The sequence below is a fragment of the Paramormyrops kingsleyae genome, chromosome 15, assembly GCF_048594095.1.
Source record: "Paramormyrops kingsleyae isolate MSU_618 chromosome 15, PKINGS_0.4, whole genome shotgun sequence".
Classification (NCBI taxonomy): domain Eukaryota; kingdom Metazoa; phylum Chordata; class Actinopteri; order Osteoglossiformes; family Mormyridae; genus Paramormyrops; species Paramormyrops kingsleyae.
This window is the reverse complement of record NC_132811.1, coordinates 5,806,073-5,826,084: the sequence shown is the minus strand read 5'-3', so window position 1 is coordinate 5,826,084 and position 20,012 is coordinate 5,806,073. Positions and strand designations below refer to the sequence as shown.

Genomic DNA, 20,012 nt, shown 5'->3' with positions numbered 1-20,012 from the left:
CCATAATCCGTCAACCACTGTCAACAAGTTTCTGAAATTTAAAGCAGCTGAGAGGAACGTGGGAATGAGACAGGGACATTCTTTGGGGTCGGCGCTGCCTCCTGCTTCTGTAACCATCAATAAAAGATCCAAACAACTTCAGACTTAAACACAATGTAAACTCAACACGATCACAGGGCATAAAGGACTTGGGCCGTAACAGAACGCCCGTCGGTTGAGCATTCAGCTCAATGATCGGCCTGTGTGGGTCTCCTATTTCTGTAAACAGTACAAAGTAACGCAAAGTATTGACTAAATGAGTGAAATGCACACTGATGAAAATGGTGTCAAGGGAAGAGGCACTGTTCACAAACACACAATCCTGTATGTGAAAGCAGAGCTGCCCCCAGCAGAGCCCGAGGCTCCTGACCTGGTATGTAGAAGGAGCTTGGATAGACGGTCCCCGGCTTGGGGGCAGGGTACCCCGTATTGTCCCTGTTGTATTCGTCCCCAGACGTCGAGGCATATACCTGCAAAAGACAAGCAGCAGGAACGTACCATCATGCTTCAGTCTGGGGGGGTGTTTTCTGGAGCTGCTACCCACTGCCACCGCAAAGGCTCCTCCGGCGGGCGGGGCGTCGGCAGGTAAGCAGAGCCCGTCTAGCGGCACACTAACAACGCCGTTCGTTTCACACACGTTTCCGTTTGGGGGGGGGGGGTTTGTCATGCGGCACGGCTAGCAGCCACGGGGAGGGGGCGGGGGGCTGGCAGGGTCCGCACGGGCCTGGCGACCAACAGCTGTGTCACACAGGGAGCGGCGTCATCGGGGACGGCAGGCAGCGGACACTTCCTCCGGTCCTGGAGCTGGCCAAAATAGCAGCGCAGCCCACCGCAGCCGCCCGGACCCCCAGCTACCACGCCCCCCCAACCCGAAAGGCCCGAGCAGGCTGCCCAGTTCCCCAACCGTCACGTCCCCAAGCACGAGCCCATCCAGAGGGGCTCTGGAAGCTGCCACCCCCAGATTGAGGGGGCACCTGGGGTAATTCTCATGTCTCAGGTGCCTATTATGTGCCTGAAAACCTTTTTTTAAAAATAAAATAAAATAAATAAATCGAATATCGGCACACAACTAAAAATGGAATAGTGGCGACTACAGTCAGAGGAGCAGCATGTGTCCTTGGAGGTGCCCGCTGTGGGCAGCCAGCACTGCAAAGCCGCCCCAAAGGCAAATGTGCAAAAACACCCCCTTCCCTGATGCCCATCACATGCCCATTCATACATACACACACATATATATTTTTATATATATACATTTTTTTTGCAAGGAAGAAATAAAAGCATAGGCAGCAGAGAATGCAAATCCAGCTAGCTGACTTTTTCTGTAATTTGATTTAACAGGGAGAAGTGGAAAGGGAACGGAGAGATGCACTTCTAATTACGGAGCCATCTGCCCGTTCCTGGAGCCTGTCCAACTCCACAGGCAGCTGGGCTGAGGAGAGGGGGGTGGGGGGAGTTTGGTGGAGGGGGGTTGGCTCGGCCCGGGAGGGGGTTGTGACAGAGCCGGGAGAAAAAAAAAAAAATGCAGTGAAAAAAGGCGTTGACCAAATATGAATGTGGTGGGCGTGGGGGTGGAGCGGGGAGAGACAGAGAATATAAAAAGGAAACTTACAAAACTGTAAAACCCAAAATAATCCAAGAGGAAGGGGCACAAAAAAAAAAGCAAGGATACACTGGGAGGGGGGCAGCTTTGGGCTCAAAGCAGGCGGACGCTCAGACAGGAGGATTTAGGGGCTTTGACTCTTTTAAAAAGAATTAAGAGGTGAATTAGGGGAATGAGTCCATATTTGGGGAAAGGAGAATTTAGCAGAGGAACGAACAAATGTACCGGGGGTAGAGAGAGAGAGAGAGAGAGAGAGAGAGAGAGAGAGAGAGAGAATAAACCAGTATGCACTGGATAATGGGAAAGTGTTACAAATGAACCACAGTGCGGCACAGTTCACTGATTCAATGAAGACCTGACAGATTTGGAGGGAGGAAGTAAGGAAAAAATATGTATAAAAAATTTAAAACCTGCTTAAATGTCAACAGTAAAGGCCAACTGAATGGTGCAGACGGTAACTTTTAATAAGGGTAAAGACGTCCTGAAGCTGGCGAGGGAATCTGCACCCACACGGCCTGCCTGTCCAGGGCGTGGACAGGGCACAGGAGGAAGCTCGGCACACAGGGGAAGGGAAGACAGCAAGCCGTAATCTGGGCTCAGACGGCGGCCTCCGTCGCCTCCGAGCATCATCGTCACAACTGGGTCACACTCACAGGCACTAATGTGCGGGGGGGGGGGGGGGGAGTTAGCTTGCGAGTTCATCTGCACCAAACCTACATGGAAATGCACTCACTGTACAATATTAAACAGCGGCTGGCTGATGGGCTCTCCATCGACAAACGTTAAAAAATTACCCTAATTTAACGTTGCGTGAATATCAACGTGAAGATGTCAGATTCGCATAAAGCAGGAGACGCATAGATGAGAAGGGTGAGCGTAGAGGAAGAGGAGGGCAGGCCTGACGGCCTGCAGAGCACCGAGCGGAGGGTCTCCGGACGTTAGGCCGGCGTGGACAAGCCCCAGGCAGGACTCACCGAGGACGGCAGGCCAGGAGGAACCTTCCTCTTCTTTGGCTGAGCATCTGAAAGGGAACCGAGAGATGCAACATACTGCCAATGAAGCAGAGTAAGAAACCCCGGTCTGCAGGACCCTGTAAGAGCCCCGTCGAGGGCCTGAGTTTCCCACCAGTGCCTGACCTCAGAATCGCAAGCCTCTCACTTTGCTTCGCGAGAATTTCCACCATGAATTACACAGTGACACTCTGCCCTCACTCAGAATAAAACGGCAATAGAGTTTCATGATTTCACAGCCACTGCCTGTTAAATATAGAGACCTCTCACTTGGAAGTAGGAACTAAAATATCAAATGAAATCTTATCTAGTGGAAAAGTGTCGTAATGGTACAACACTGACTAAATTTATTAGGTCAAAAAAAAAAAAAAGATGCTGCTTAACTTGAATTAGTTTATTTGAGCGGCATTACTCAAAGTTGGACACCGCTCAAAAAACCTTCAATCTTAGGGAAAGACCGGCACACTGTCGTCTGGGGAAATCAAGCAAAATCAACTATGGTAGGTCAGTTATACCAACTGAGACTTTGGGACAAACTTCTAGAAGGGAGCCATACAAAAACAAACGGAATTTAATGCATTTAAAACTATTGCCTCCCTCAATTTGTACATTAAGGTACATTAGGGAGTAGGACCTCCGGACAACAGCAAATAAGGATCGTGTCAAAGTCATGGCTGAATTTCGGCGGCCTTCCCCTTGGAGGAGCGAGCGGCGGCTTACCGATGCCGCCGTCGGGAGGACGCCTCCGCGCGTTGCCTGGATATGGGGAGTAGAACTGGGAGCCAGATTTCAGGCCTGAGGGAGACAGAGCGTCGGGGCTGGACATAGCCATGTCTCCTGACAGGAAGCCGGGCTGCAGACGGGAGGAATGCGATGTGTCATCCGCACGCAGGCGTAGCTGTAAGGCCGACACTGGGTCAAAGGGGGCGGGGCCACAAGCCTCAGTACATAATGTACCCTCGGAAACTGGTACTAAGGGAAAGGCTCTTTTCTGGCCCCCACCAGGAAGATACATGTACCAACTCCGCCTCATTCACAGTTTTTCCTACAGAGGTGGAAGCCTACTGCCTGTAGGCCACCATTAGAAAAGGGGGGGGGGGGGGGGGGGGGAATGTGCAAATATTCTCTCACCTGAGCTCCAAAAGATGAGTATGGGCCCCTTTCGTTTTTACCTTGAGGAGAAAAATATATATATATATATATATACATGTGGGTGTTTGGTAAGACACACTAAGGTGACACTAAGCTTAGCAACAAAAGACGCTGATCAGGAACAGCAGTAACCTTGTCAATAATGGCAGACAAACGGCATTAAATATTTAGATTCTCAATAGTTTTCACCCATCTGCCCCCCAAGTTGAACAGACACACAGATTTGGGGCAAAATATCTGAAATCCGTGAATGCTGCTTCATCTCCGCTCGCTTACATCATCACGACACTTCGGTTAAACTAACCTACTTAGGGCTGGTTTATACCTGCGTTTACAGGCGTTATTGCTACACAAGCAGTGCTGCTGTTCATATTTGCACGAGTAGTTTACGTTAATCTGGAGGATTAAAGGTCGTGTCCACCAGGGGGCAGTGCGAGAAAACCCATTTCGGTCAGCTCTGTCGTTTACAGTCTTACTTGTTTGCATGGGGTTGTGGCATGAAATGTTGTACGCTCACTGCCTTCACAGCCAGGTGCTAATTCTGCAATACTGCTGCATTCTCAATATTCCACCCACCGCTGCGTATGATACACAGCACTCATATCACAGCACTCTGCCACATATCACTTCACTACCTCATATTGAATTTCGCATCATATGGTTGTTAGATATCTTGTGCTATTTAGTATTTCTTACTTAGTATTACAGCTATACAATACCGTTGGGGGGGGGGAGAATATTTTTTGCAATAAATATTGCAATATTTATGAAGCAAAAATAAGTTTGAAATACATAAATTAATTTCAATGCCTCAGAGAGCGCAAACAGAAGGTGGCAGTAAACTTTAAAACTAACATTAAACATATACTAGATAATGTTGAAAAGCAGCGGTCAGTAAAATTCCACAGCTTGCTAAAATTGTTTCCTATAACAATATAAATATTCTAGCGAAACAAACCCAACGCTCTCAGCAAATTTTATCAACAAGATTTCTAAATACCGGAACTGTACTGAAAAATAACATTGCTTATCAAAGTAGTCAAATAAGAATTTCAAGTTAGAATTTCATTGTACTTTGTACATATGACAGTACTTCCTTCGCTCAGACTGAATTCAGAAGCAGAAGGAACAATCTGGCATTTTGACGATGCTGTACACAGAGGCACACAACAGGGCTTGGAATATTTTCTTTCAGCCACTCATTCTTAAAAGGAAGAGAAAAAAAAAAAGACGCTACTTTAATACTAACTGTACCATACATTAACACCTAGACCTGTGACAAAGGGTGACCATACTGGCCAAGATTTTTGGTGGTACTGCATGTCATGTATGCATAGTGTTAATTCCTAGTGTTGGTGCACAAACGATGCATGGAATCAACACAGAAAACACGTGACAGCCATGATGCGTTATGAGCGGAGGATAAACCGGCTCTTCGCCTGCTGAGGTTCACTCCCCCCCCCCCCCCCCCCCCCGAAAAATTGTGCTTGTAATCCTGCATTCAAAGATGGAAAATTTCTATGGTACGTACAGACCAGAGAGAATGAGAGCAGCCTTAGTGTCAGGCCAGCTGCATCTAGAGCCGACCCCCCAGGACTGTTTGTGCTTGACTGCCCTTAAACCGCCCCCTCCCCCCTCAGCGTTTTGTAGCCGAGTCTGGGGAGACTTTGGCACTGCGTCTCACCCGTGCCCTCCACCCGCACGCGGCCTCAAACAGTCACGTGTGCCCATGGCGCGCTGGGCGAGCACGCAACGATGGCTATTTGGCGAGCCACTTACCGCCGATCCCTGAGCTGAGGTAGGGCGCCGTGGACAGCCCCTCGTGCTCGCTGTAGTGCGCCCCTTCGCCGTACCCCTGTTGGGACAGGGAGTTGTTCAGATTGTGCCGCTTTTTACATTTTTTTATTTAAACTGTACCCCTTCTCCAGTCTGACCATGATTGCAGTCTCAGCCTGACAGAAACCGGCATAACCACCCCCCCCCCCCATTTTATCAGGGTATACACTGACATCTTAAGTCGTACCTCAAACATTCTGCATTTACAATTCCTCATAAAAACATCAGTTAAATACTTCAGCTTAATACAGCAAGTCCAAAAATTTGTAAGTAAAAACCTATTAAAGGTCTCCCAGTATTATTCATCATGTTTCTCAGAGGTCCTCCCCTTCGTGGAGAGCCAGCAGGCTGAGGCTGCTGTTTACCAGACAGCGAACTCCCCAGCAGGAATCAGCTGGGCCACGCTAACGGAACCCGGCGATGTTAAAGGGGTCAATGACGCAGCACCGTGGCGACACTGAGCGCGGGGCTCCCTGCCGCCACGGTAACAGACTCAACGCGGCGCAAATGTCCGAAAAGCGCCGACTCCCTGACATTGCTTACCCGTCCCTGGCTGAAGGAGGGGCTGTTCTGTTCTGCGGGGGGCCAGGACCCGGAACCAGCACGCTCGTCCATACCTAGGAAAGACCCACGTTTACCCATCGAGAAACACGACGCGAGATGGTGCAGCGCCCCCTACAGACATACATGGGTCCATGCGACATGCTCACAATCAGGGTCATGTGTACTCTCATTTCTCACCAGTTCATTTACAAAGACCCCTGACAAAAGGCAAGAGGACAGAGCTCTGCGTTGACAAGGCTGCCTGTAGACAAACGGTGAACTTTGTTTTATTAATAATTTAATTAAAAAAAAATATATATTATATATATATTTTTTTTTAAACTCCTCCGCACCACCACACAGCATCATCAGGAAAAAAAGGCATTTTCCCCCTTAAGCATCTGCATGGGCTTCTGTGCCAAAAAGCCCCCCCCCAATTTGTGGTCTTACACTAATTAAGTCAAGGAAATGGTAAGTTTTAATTTTTTTTTTAAACGATAAGTTTAATATATGCCTGTATACATGAATATAAAACCTAGCCATTCATTCCACAGCCATGGTCTCACAGCCACAGAAATGCACCTTTAAAACACAGCATATAAAATACAGGCTGGCAATGGGGAAAGCATTTTAAAGACTGCTGAAACAGAGACCGCTAATAACCCCCCTCCTTTCCGAGTCGTGCGTTAAAGCTGCACAGGCTCTCTGGAGAAACGAGTCTTAATTGCATCCTGATTTACATAATTGTGCATATTAATGTGCATGCCTTATGAATATTCATATTTTCTTTTGATTTTGTTGTCTAATTAAAACAAAGAGGGAAGCGGGGGAGGATCTGAACTGCAGAGAGTGAGAATGAGCGACGGGGCTCAGAGAGCAGTACAGGCTCCTACTAGTGCGCCACCAGCCGCGGCTCCCAGCGACGGACACGGCCGCGAGCGCAAGAGGCCAGAGAGCGCGGCCACGTTATCCCCTACGCTGCTCCACAAACCAGCTGACGAGCCCGCCGTGCCCGTAATTACCGGAGTAGACACGGCACCCAGCAGGAAAGACCTGCGGTGTCACAGGGCACAGATCAGCGCCGGTCGACGTTTGCTGGTCACCGAAAGGCGTCGCCATGCAGGCTCTCTGCGACATGTCGGTTTTTCGTCACGCGACGCGGCATCCATCATGGAAAGGCTTCATAAATTCGGGTCTGACTCGAGGCATATTTGGATGGCGCGTACACCCACGGACGGCCGCGACACATTCACACATCCCCAGCATGAGCACGCAGCATACAGGCTAAACCATGCCATCAGAAAAACAATACAGGGAGTTGCGTAAATCAGAAGCAAGTTTATCAAAAAGTACAAAAATACAAGTTTCACACGTGTGACAGCCTGATGTGCAGATTCCGATGTCCTTTGATTCACTATCAACAATCAACACAATATTTGCTTCAATATATCAATACCTATTTGGGAACAAAAGTTGGACTCCTGACAAAATTCAAAACTAAACCTGACGGGTGTAACGTTAAATAAGGAAGCAAGGCTCAGCCGTTTGCATCTTCAAATCAACGGTCCAGTAGTGTAATCTCTCACATTTGGTGCCTAAAATGACATTTTAAGCCACTCTCTGAGGTGCATTGTGACTGCATCCTTTTGGCTGGGGAAATTAATGTTCCAAATTCAATGTTTACCACATTTTGTGGAGTAATTAACTCAAAAGCAATTAAAGCAGGGTGTAGAGAGGCTCTGCAGTGACAGACACCAGGCAGTTCTGCCAGGCTCAAGTGTAAGAGAAATCAGCAGGCAGCCAGTACACAAGACTTAATACGTTTGTGCCATTCTGGCAGGGAGGGGTATTGCTTATTTATTTATTTTAAGAGCTTTTATTAAAAAAAAAAAAAAAAAAAAGGTGTGGGGGCGGGGAGGTAGCAAGGTTTTACATACAGGGGTTATCAAAAAAGTGATGGGGCAAAAGAAGATCTAATTGTGCATAGTAATTAAGTCTTATGCATATTCATTGCGATTTTTTTAATTTCACTCCTAATTAAAAAAGCTCTAATATGACAACTAGATGAAGTCAAAAGGGGAGAGGTACGTGCGCCCGTCTTACAAGGCAGCGACGCTAACCGCGTACCAGGCGGGCCTCCCCGCCAAATCCATGCTTTAGCTCCCACGGAGAGAATCGTTTTGTTCAAATGCTGCCGGACTTAAGGTCTTAGCGGGAGACGATCTACACGGGGATCCTAATACACGTCAGTCAGAGCAGAGCCTGGCTGTCAGCTGCTATCACAACATACTATGTAGGACAAGTCAGACTTTGGCAGCGGCCATAGATTAACATGTATAAAAGATTTGAGTTGCGGCACTACAGATAAGTTGTAAAGTAGTACACGGCACGCAAGGGTCCGCTCACGGGGACCTACTGACGGCGGAGCAGAGACGCTAATTCCACACAGAACCGGAGGATCTTTGCACAGATCGGAACCGCCCAGGGCGTGCCAAGGCAGTGACGGAGAAGCTAAGACGGATCAAGTCGGAGGCACATGCGAGAACCAAAGAGATGCCGCGCAGGCCAGAAGCGGACAGGTTTTTAATGAGCGAATTTCCTGAAAAGCAGCAGCCCTTCCTGATGCAGCCGTTCACCTTAACAGAAGGGCAAGTCCCACACCAATGGCACTGAAACATTAGCATCAGCCCAACACTAATCGTACATGCTGCTGTTAACATACGTTCATTTGTATATTTCCGCATTTTCGTTCAGGAACTGCAATGCATGTGCTAAGCTGCTGGAGGTGGAGGGGACAATGCATATCATAGACTGTTCTAGAAAATGTTTCAGAACGTAGACGAGGTAGGATACAGAATAACAGCACTATAGAAACAAAAAGTATATAAGTCAATCATAACAGTAACACCAGAAGCAAATGATTTATTAAATTCAATCAAACCCTTTTCACATCTGTAGCTCTGTGACACCATGAGCATTTCCATTATTAAACGGGAGAACATTAGCAAGTCAGCTTACGCGTACGCGGGCCTAAAAATGACACTGCCATCCCATAGTTCTGCTAATGAACTGCATTCGGTTTAATGGGAAAGGACAAAGGAAATGTTTTTTTTTGGGGGGGGGGGGGGGGCGTGGGGTGGGACTATACCAACATTCCTACGGGGCAGAGCGGGACACGTTTTGCGGTGCAGGGGCTGGAAGCTGCAGCAAACCCATTTAGAGGCAGTCGCACGGGTTAATGACTGGAAGGCGGCGATGGGGACAGGCGGCAGGTGACGAGAGGGAGGGGGGGACCGAGCTGCTCCATTGCTCAGGACTGTTGTATCTGACACGTGCAAAGTGATGAAGGGCCAGCAGCTGCAGAGGTGAGCGGGAGAGGCTGCAGGGCTGCCATAGAGCCTCCGTGCTGTGTCAACATGGGGCGGGGGGGCGGCTCTTCAAGCCTTTCAGACCATTTCCTGCAAGCCAGCGGGTGAGGGGGGTAGGGGGGGTGGGGGGGGGGCTTTCCAAATAAGGGGCGGGTGAAGCCTTTAAAGGACATGAGCCACGCTTCGCCTTTGTTTCCTTGATGTATTCTCACACTTTGGGGGAGGGGGGGGGGGGGGTTACCATAATGTCTCAATTTCACAAGGTAAGGGGAAGTAAGCTAGACACGTTCAACCAGCGGGTGAACTTCGAGCAGACAGTCGACAGCTTTATCAAGAATGAACGAACGAACGCTACAGATTCTATCTGCAGAAGCATCCAGGTTTCAATATTACAAGTAAACATGATTGTGGCATAGAACACAAAGTTTAGAATCCAAAGCTAACCTACAGTCACAGATCATATCACCCATAAGAAAAGCATTTAAAAAAAAATGCATATATCGTAGTGGTACTGGCATTAAGCTAAGCTAGACTTCAGAAGCACAACCCGAACCCGATCAGAGCAGCCGGAGGTCCTTCAGAAAAGGAAAAAAAAAATCCATTTTCATTATTCAGTCATAACAGTCATGCTTTTGCAGACCAATTTAAACCTACTTAAGGAATATCCAAACAGCAGCTTCAGTTGCTCACTATTCCCACTATAAAAGAACACAGACTAACCAGGTTCTCACGTCTGGATTTGCATTTATAAATCTCAAACATGCTAATGGAAAATAAGTTAGACAATTTTTGAAGAAATTTTAAACACACATCCCTAACCCAGATAAATAATAATAATAATAATAATAATAATAATAATAATAATGCTATTATTAATAATAAGTCTAAATAAACAAAAGGATGGGTGAAATTGGAATCTCCATATTTGTCTAGTTTGAAATAAATGTGTGGTTACTTTGAAACAAGTTCTTAGACATTGAGCTGAAGCACACTGTCAAGTGTCTTTTGATATTCCTCCTAGAGCCCAGTCACCTAAAAATCAGTTCAATGGTATACTGAGAGACCTGACAGACTGCAATAACAGCAAAGCTGTTTGTTAAACTCACAGCAGATTAACAAATCCCACAAAAATCGGCGCTGCTAATGAAACAAACGAAGGACGGGGATAATGGTTCTTCCTTGGGCTAAGGATTCTGGGTATGGATTTTTTTAAATGATACCCGGGTCACCCATTCTGGCAGTTAAAGGCAATGATCAATTAATATTTGTAAATGTCCAACATATATATGTGGGAAAACACATTAGGAAACACAGGTTTCCAGAAGCTAAGAACACTCTGGAGATGTGTCACCATGTTTAAAGAGAATTGATAGTGATGTGTAACAGTATCACAGAGTAAGGTGATAGCGGCTCGATCACACTGAAGATGTGAAATGGCAGCTGATTATTTCCATATTTCCATTCTTTATCTTCTCCCTCATCATGCGCAAACCAATGACAAGCCATGCATTTGATGTACCCTGGATTAAGTAGTATTTAATGGCTTTCACATTCTGATACACAAAACAGTTTGTCTAGTAATCAGCAACTTTTATTCAGCATGTTGCAATTGGTTAAAAAACAAGTTCAAAAAATAAAATCTTACCTTTTTGTCCATCAAAACTAGGTCATCACATGCTTTTATGACAAAGTGACTGAGGCCTTTTGCTAAATTTGTTGTTGCAATTTTTGTGTTACTCATTAGCATTGGCAGTACACCAACTGGTTCCTTGCTCTTTTCACGTTACTAGGCAACAATACTATGGACATGAGTCTCTTTCTGTAATCATCCCCAGAATATTGATTGTTTGGTCTGTATGGACAAGTTTCCTTTGGTTTGCAAGCATTATTTAAAACTTGAAAACCATACCCTGTCAATGCAACATTCTTGCAATTCCAGGATGCATCAAGAAAGATTTTTCGGAAAAAAAAAAGAAAAAGAAAAAAAAAGATTTCCGAATTCGAGCAGCTACGCAGCCTTCATTCCTGCCCAAATGTGTTCTGCACATGTAGTAGGGTGAGGGAATTTCTAAGCATGCATGGGGAATATGGTCTGAAACCATCTAATGAGACAGACTGTTGGAATATTTAAAAGATAGCAGGCAAAGTATAAAATGAAGATTCCACCAAGTGAAGAATCTGTAAAGCTAAATAATCCGTACACAAAAACGCATATGGGGCAATGAGTGCTTGGCTACTTTGGGTAAACAAGGTTACACTGTACAGATGCTAAAGTACTATGTGCAGATGCGTGGTATCATAACAAATGCACAAACAGACGTCTGACATCTGCATTTAAGGTGGGAGCGAAATGTGACACGAGAGACAGCAGAAAGGGAATTCTAAACTTTTCCAAAAAATTAACGGCCAGTTCATTTTTAGTTAAACAAAGATTTGGACTGAAGAATAAACTAAATATTCACCAAAAGCCTACTAGCAGAGATGGAATTTAATCCTTTATCCTTTTAACACTCAAAGTAAACTTTAATATTATGAACAATTAAGTAAACTGTTTGAAAAAATAAAAATGTTAAGTTGGCTCGCATATAAACTGAATTACTCTGCAAGTTCAATTAGATTCAGACAAAATCAATGCATTTAGTTAGCGTACAAGAGCCAGTGACCACTGGCTTTGTGTGGAACAGGAAAAGGACTCTTACACTTGATGGTATCATTAAAATTTATGTTGACAGAGCATAAAGCCTCCAGGATTGGTCACAGAATGTTACATTACAGCATTTACAGTTCTATATTAGAGGGGTTGAGAACAGCTGGAACGTAATGCCGTCAAGAGGCAAAAGAAAATAGAACTTTTCCTTGACACCACTTTGGACTAAATCCTAGCAGTTTAAGTTAGCTCAAAGAGCTAACACTAAAAACGACTATGGAGGATTCTAATTGGGGATGAGCACTCCTAAAAACAAGGCACAGAAATTACAGGAACAGAAAGATAAAATTTAAGGAGAAACTAAAACTGGATTAACAGACAGCTCCGTACCATGGTCACGCAGAATAAAACTTAAGGTAATCAGTACTCTTCTAAATATTAATTACCAAACAGGAAATGTTTATTTTGAAATTTAGATGCTCTTTTCAACATTTTCAAATTATCATAATGGGTTGAGAGAGAGAAAAAAAAAAACCCTCAGAAAAGCTGATGAAGCCTCAGTCTGCGAGCTGGAGCAGTGACACGCTTCCAGTTATAATCCCCTTTCTGGGTATTTCCTACAATAAACGACCTCTTAGATAGAAGGGACGTGTGAATGTTTACCCATATGCCATTAGTTTGCTTATACTAACAAAGTCTCATTCAAATGCTTTACGACATTATGGTACAATTGTGTGCAAAAAGAACACAAGTGTAACTGACTAGAAAAAGGGGTGCGGACTTCAACAGTATCGAAACAATGCGGATCTCTGTACAGATGCAAAAATATACATTTTTATTTGAGCCTTAAACACCCTGAATGTTGTGTGGCACGTGGGGAGCAAGACGGCCTTACATTTCATATGTTAATAACGCACACTCTCATTGCTAATATTTTCAAGCACTACTTCATAACTTTCCGCAAGAAAAGAAACCAATAAACCGCACAGGTTCAAGTTTGTGGGAAAACGGGTAACAGGTCTAAAAAAGTACATCCAACAGTACCGACACTTTGAAATTTGTCAAGTGACACTAAAGCAAAATTCAAGGATAAGGAATACCTGTCAGAAAGTGAAAAAAAAAAAAAAAAAAAAATCCTTACACCATCTGACCAAAAAGGACCCATTTTAGGTCCCCCGTTCTAGGATTCCAGATCTCCAGTTGATGATATGTAATACATCTACAAAGTTCAAAGGCATCATGAACAGCCTGAAGCTTTTGCTCTGTTCAACCATCTCAGAACCATAAAAAGGAAGGGGTGGGGGAAGGGAGGGAATCAATGCATGCATGTGCCTGCCCTGGTCTCCTGTGAGCTCACAGAGTACAGGCTGATCAAAGGCAATAAGGCTGGGCAGGAGGCTCGCTGGCCCAGCGATGAGAAAGCCCAGACAGAGGATAATGACAGGGGAGAGCCAGGGAATGGGAACACTTACACAAGAGCATTTCCACCACCACAGGACACTCTACAATTCAGCCTTTAGAGCAGTGAGCGCCAGGCAATATGCTGGACACCGTCATCAAGACATTAATTAGCCTTAAAAGAAAAGCTAATTTAGATCAATTAGAAGTTCACTTTCAAACATTTAAGGGGGAAAAGTAATTTGAATGCCCCGAACACATTGAAAACATGTCACAAGCTCAATCATGCATGTGCTTACTTGATCCTCCAAACTGGCTGCTGGCAAGTGTCGTTGGCCTGTTCTTCCCATTAGCCACAGGTGGGGCAAACATCTGTGACAGAAGGGGGGGGGGGGGAGACATGATTGACACCACAATAACATTCAGATAAGAGCAGAGCACGCCATGCATCGTCACACCACTAACTTTTCCCGGGACAGATACTACATCTTCTTGTTCTTCGCCAACGGCAACACATTTTACTTCAAGCAAAAACCAAGCCGACTTGTGGTTGAACAGGGGGGTAGGGACGTACACACAAGCAGCCATTGAAATTCAAAAGAATCTGTATGTAGAGCAGTCTACTAGGCAGCGCGACAAGCTGTAGCATATTAAAGATTTTTTTTTAGCTACCTATAAAAAACAGACTAAGCTGGTGGTCATTGCGTTTTCTAGATTATTAAGTTTAGACTAAGACACGCGTGGCATTTTTCCTCAACTAGTTACATTACATCACATAGTATTCAGACAATAATTCCTTCCAGTTCACCAAGAGTTTGCATTTAAATTTAAGGACATATTTAAATACCAGTAAGTTTTAATTACTCGTGGAATTGTTATTTTAGCTGGGCCAGATGACGATAACATTTTCTTAATTAGCATTTGCAGCCACACATCTAGACACTCTGCAGGGATGGCAAATTTCCATTACAATAAATTAAGTCCACCTTAGGTTTCTAATTAATCATTTTTTTTGTCCACGCTATGTGCCATCTCCATGCATCTCACATGCATCTTCAGTGTCCTACAAGCCACATGGTTAGCAGGAGAAACCAGTAGGAACATCTACAAAATTGCCCCTATGACCCACCACTAATACAAGAGCGTCAACACACAGAAGACATTATGGGTTTATATAAAAAAAAAAAAAATTTAAAAAAAGTATTGGCGCACACACCCCCACCACAATTCAGGCTGAAGAGGGGGCTGAGGGTAGCATGTACCCAAAAAGTCACCAGCTCTTAAACAATATGACAAGCCAGGCCATATTTTTGGAAGCCCAAAATCTAAATGACAGATACAGAATTAACAGAAGACTAATCAGGGTTTTTTTTTTTTTGGTGCTGTGTCTATTTTGTGTTGGGTATTTATTCGCAATCATTTCCTTTTTTTGAATCGTGTTCTGGTTACATTTAAGCAAAGCACACAGAAATTTGACTAGGACAACGCTTCAGCACACCGTCAACACGTCGGGCCTCTGACGAGACCCCACGCTAGAATGGAGCAATTTGTGAGGTCGATTCTGGGAACAAACGAGCCCCATGAATGTTAACCAGTTAAGGGGCTCAATGCATTTAATCCGGTCCACTCCATTTTCACTGCACTGCCTTGGTTCCTTGCCATTTATGAAGTCATTCTCAGAGCTGAAGAGTGCCTCCTGCTTTCAAGCACTCGTTCTGCATCTGAGCAACATTCTGCTCATTTCTGGCTTCAGCAGAAGAGGAAAGCCAGTACCTGACGTTACCATCGAGGGAAATTAATCAGCGGCATATACGTCCTGAACCCGGTCGCATTTGCAAACATTAATTGTAAGCTTGAGTCCTGCAGCACCAGCGCTGAGGTTTCAGATGCAGGTCTATAAGGAATTAGCCTTTTCTGCCCCATGTTTCCAAAGATTAACAGCCCTATTGTGTGGCGACTGCCTGAATGCATATGTGAAAGTGGAAAGTAGTTCAGGACAACATCTGCCCTATAATACTTCAAAACACTTCGTTGTTTTGGCACTAGCCTCTTCAGACTTCTGTTACTTTTGTATTGTACCAACTTAATTCAACAATACATCAGACCACACTACCAGTAACACAGGCCTGCTGCAGTTCTCCTGTAATTTACATGGTAATATTTCAAGAATCTATAGCAAAAAGGTCACAGTTATATTGTTAAAAGGTCCATACAGATGGGACAACCCCAGAAAACATGAAATCCACCAAAAAAGCTAGCAAGTGATGAGCATGACCACTAAAGCACAGGAAATATCTGAATTCTACCCTACCTTCAAAAGAAAGAGACTCAAAGTCTACTATGCGCAAGGTATTCTCTTAAATCTCCCACACTGGAACAGGTTATTAAGACTATTCAGGTACTATTTATCTACATGTATCATATTACACGTCGCACAACATGCCTGGTTTTTCTGAAAAGGCAAACACTAGGATGACCCCATGAAATATTCAGATGCACCTAAGACGTCATTCAAAAACCGAGCATAAGCAGTGGCCACTGGAGATAAGGCAGTCCCTGCTGCCCGGCACCAAGCCCTCAGAAAGGCCACTCATAGAGGATCTCTTGACCACCAGATACAAGCATCCCCATAAATTCTTACCGCGCTGAAATCCAGAAGGTCACTGAGTTCCTTGTCTGTTCCCACAGCAGCCATTCTCTGTTGCTGCTCGTACGTGCCAATCCGGTCTTAGCCACTAGCAAACCTATGAAGAGGACAGAATGACCGTTACTCTGACCCACAAGAGATGTTTTTAAATAATAATTTTAAAAAATAGTTAACTGAGAGAGGAAATTCACTGACTGCACGACGCATTAAGGAGTCTAACAAAAAGCAATATTTGAAAAGCATCCTGATTTAACCCAAAGAGGCACTATGTAGGGAACTTGTGCTCATCCTCTCATATAGCAGAGGCCCCAGAAGCGCATACACTATGCACTAGAAATGCGGGCAAGCAGAACAAATGCCCCACTGCCAGGTCAGCGATGATTCAGTGCTCAGGGATTCATAGATATGTAGTCAACAGCAGTGCAAATACCATAATCAGATTCCGCTTTTGCAAGTGAGCAGCACATTTAGATGACCAGCAAGTACTAAAAACGCATCTAAACAAGTCAAATATTAAGACAGACATGTTTTAATCTAGTGTAGTAATGTATAGTTGGCAAGAAAAATTCTGCCCTATACCCTAAAATAACAGATTTTCTTTTTTGACTCAGCAGAACATTTTACTATTAAGTGCAAGCCATTCATCTGCTTTTCCAGTGACTCACCATTGGGTATCGGTCAGAAATAAATAGTGATTAGGCCTGTTTATCCAAATAACACACACGTTACGATTAGGAAAGAATATTCCACCCAGTTTTTACTCATCAAGCAGGACATAGCAGGACTTAATGTTCAATTGTTCACAGGGTCCAATCTACCCTAAAGAGTAATCTGAAAATGGTTCCCTTCACCAGGAACACTCAGCTAGTAAGCAACATTCTCCCCGAGTAATAACAAATGGACACACTGCCTGGCCTGCAGCAGGAGTCTCTGGCTGCTCACTGTCTCTGACCCACAACCTCAGCAGGAAGACACAGAACTGAGAGCACCGCTCTCCGGTTTAAAAACAGAGATTTCCTTGATGCAAAATTTGACATCCATCTCCATGAAACACACTTTATACATTTTATGCACTAAAATGTTTACTCTCTTCCAAACCACACTACTACAAACCACATAAAAGACTTTCACACAAACTGGGATAACACTGAATCAGAGTTAGGCTTCCACTGCCAAATTGCACAGGTAAGAGATGTCATATTAAATAGGACAACCTAAAATGCACATTGCTGCTTTCAGTGTTTCCCCCTAGTGTTTGAAAGGGCTGGCAGCAAGTCAAGACAAATTTACGCTGCAACGTCAAGGTTATTAGTGCACAGCATAAAACAAAAGCAACAAAGCAAGATAAACCACTATCCACAGATATTTTAAAGCAAGGGCTTGAAATATTTTAAAAATTGAAGTCATTATTTAAGTTGTATGAACAACCGCTCACACAGGGATTTAACACTAGACAACAGAACAGTAATTCTACATTTTCAAATGTATTTGGTTCAAAGAAAACTAAATTTAACCTTAGAATGTTCAGGACATGGCCGCTCACTGCAAATCTCCAAAAGAACTGAACTGCTAACAAGGTTTTGGGATTTAACCAACACCTCAATTTTTCTAAAGATTTACCTCAATGCTTTCTCCATTTGGCAAACACCTGATACATCAACAACTAATAGACGACATCCTTGAGACACATTGTAGATATTTTCTACAAAGTGAACTTCTAGGCACAGTGCCTAATGTGACTTGTTAAATTTCAGCTGCCTCGGTTTTTCAGAATAACTCAAAGGGAACCCAGCTCACCACCACAAAACCTTTCACTTTCACTACTATTTTTTAAATTTTTGCATTAAAACACGCACCAGAAACCAAACTAGCACAGGGTAAACCAGACAGAAGTTCAAGCAAGTCACAGCCCATTGTTTAACAGCACAAGCAAAGATGTACGCATCACAAATCCAATGCAAGGCAAAAATGCCTCAACCTGTAACATTCATCACACAATCACATATGTGAGAATGATAGGCCAGCACAATAAACGTGACCTTTCCCAAATTTTTTATTTTTTTTTGGGGGGGGGGGCTGGTACAATTTCTACAAAACAATGTCCTGTTCATAAAATGCATATGGTGTGTTCTTACTTGAGAGCCAAAAGGTTTTTCTTATTAAACCAAAACATCCACATACGGCAAGCATAAAGACAGGCCTGCATCAAGAAGCGGGACTGAAGGGCCTCTGAAATGTTGTCCCTATAATTCTTAATTAGACATCCCTGACAAAGACTCAGGCATCAGCCATTTTGGCAAGAAGCTCCACGTGACATTTACAATCCCCCAAAAGGGTTGAATGGATGTTAATGACCGCAGCCAAACTGATGACAGACTAACTTCCCAATCCCCAGTTTCTTTCAGGGTACACCATGCATATGAGTCTAAAATCTAAAGGTGAGAGATGCCATGAAACTTTCTGATTTGCCATGCTGACTGCTCAGTGCCTGACCTAGACACTGGGCACCAACAGGTGGAGACCTTTCACAGCCATTGTTGCACTTCACTCCAAGAGTATACATTCTGCTAGAGCGGTATTAATTTATCGAAATTAACAAGTAGGTCCCTGCCTAGACCTTCAATCAAAGAAAAGGTCTATATCGACCTCAATAAGGACCAAGCGCACACAGGCAGGCCTGTTAGTATTTTCAACTCCATTTCGTATGCTTATTTGATACGCATCGATACACAACTGAAGTAATTTTTTAAAACTGAGGTTTCACAAAAATCTACTCGGCCCTTATTGTTCCAAATTGCTTAGTAAAATTTAAGCACGGAAAACCAAGCAAAATTAGGAGGTGCGGAGTTTTGCTGACCTCAGAAGTGTGTATAGATGCTGCATAATATGCCGGTCGTAAAGGAATAAAACTTAACTGAAGCCTGACTGTTAGACAATATCGGTGCATAGAAACAAACACATGAAGTCACACAGTGCACATCGCGAAAATGTACCGTTCCTGGCAAGTCAGCGGTACACTGCTGTTTCATGGGTTAGAATGCATGTGAGTAATATCATGTTAACAATGTAATACACAAAATGGCATCTTTTGTAGACAACACAGCTCGGAAGCAACAGATTTAGACCAATTAAGCACACAGCGCGGTGCGAATCCGCGAGGCCGTGAGAACAAACGGGCCATAATATTAACGTGACAAAACACACCGGCGTCAGCCTCGGTGCGCCCGAAACACTGCAATAAACACCAATTTCACACATACAAACCGGGCAACATTTCATCACTATCAATATGAAACCTTTACCGGCACGCGATCAAAGTCTATTTGTTTTTAATATATCGTTCGAAGCAGACGCCTGATCCACAAGTTGTTTTAAAATATTAAAATATATGTGCATATGCAAGCGTTACGATCGATTAAACCCATACCGTGAATGTGTTCAGCAACCTGAAAAACTTGGCTGGCTACCTATGTACGCCGATGCACTGAAACGCGTCTCGTTGCCTTCAGTTCCTCTACCAAGATTCCCAGCCAGAAAAAAAAATCATAATAATAAAATTAAATTTCAAATGTAATACACTCCTCCTTCACCGTCTTCAGATTCTATCCATCATATTCGGGAGAAGATTCCAAAGCACAAGGAACGGTGCTAGCCAAGCAGTTCAGACAAGTCACATTAAAGGTGTTTAAACGAGAATTTGTCGATGCTTTTAAATCGCCCAAGTTTGAACTGGCCGTGGTAAAAAAAAAAAAAAAAAAAAAAAAAAAACATG

At 44.1% G+C, this 20,012-nt stretch overlaps 1 protein-coding gene across 3 annotated transcripts in view; it reads right to left on the bottom strand.

Moving 5' to 3' along the window:
• The window catches only part of tcf3b (transcription factor 3b), a 30,322-nt gene that overhangs the window by 8,908 nt on the left and 1,402 nt on the right, over window positions 1–20,012 (bottom strand). The window contains exons 1-9 of one of the 3 annotated variants that reach the window (XM_072699562.1): window positions 19,668–19,938; window positions 16,235–16,337; window positions 13,893–13,965; window positions 6,181–6,254; window positions 5,581–5,656; window positions 3,781–3,821; window positions 3,370–3,502; window positions 2,614–2,660; window positions 410–509 (exon numbers count right to left, since the gene is read on the bottom strand). In XM_072699562.1, coding sequence (XP_072555663.1) covers window positions 410–509; window positions 2,614–2,660; window positions 3,370–3,502; window positions 3,781–3,821; window positions 5,581–5,656; window positions 6,181–6,254; window positions 13,893–13,965; window positions 16,235–16,288 — 598 coding nt within the window. In that variant the 5' untranslated portion in view covers window positions 16,289–16,337; window positions 19,668–19,938. Of the gene's footprint in view, window positions 1–409; window positions 510–2,613; window positions 2,661–3,369; window positions 3,503–3,780; window positions 3,822–5,580; window positions 5,657–6,180; window positions 6,255–13,892; window positions 13,966–16,234; window positions 16,338–19,667; window positions 19,939–20,012 lie in introns of those variants that run through there. The other 2 variants (XM_072699561.1, XM_072699563.1) reach the window with 2 other exon arrangements.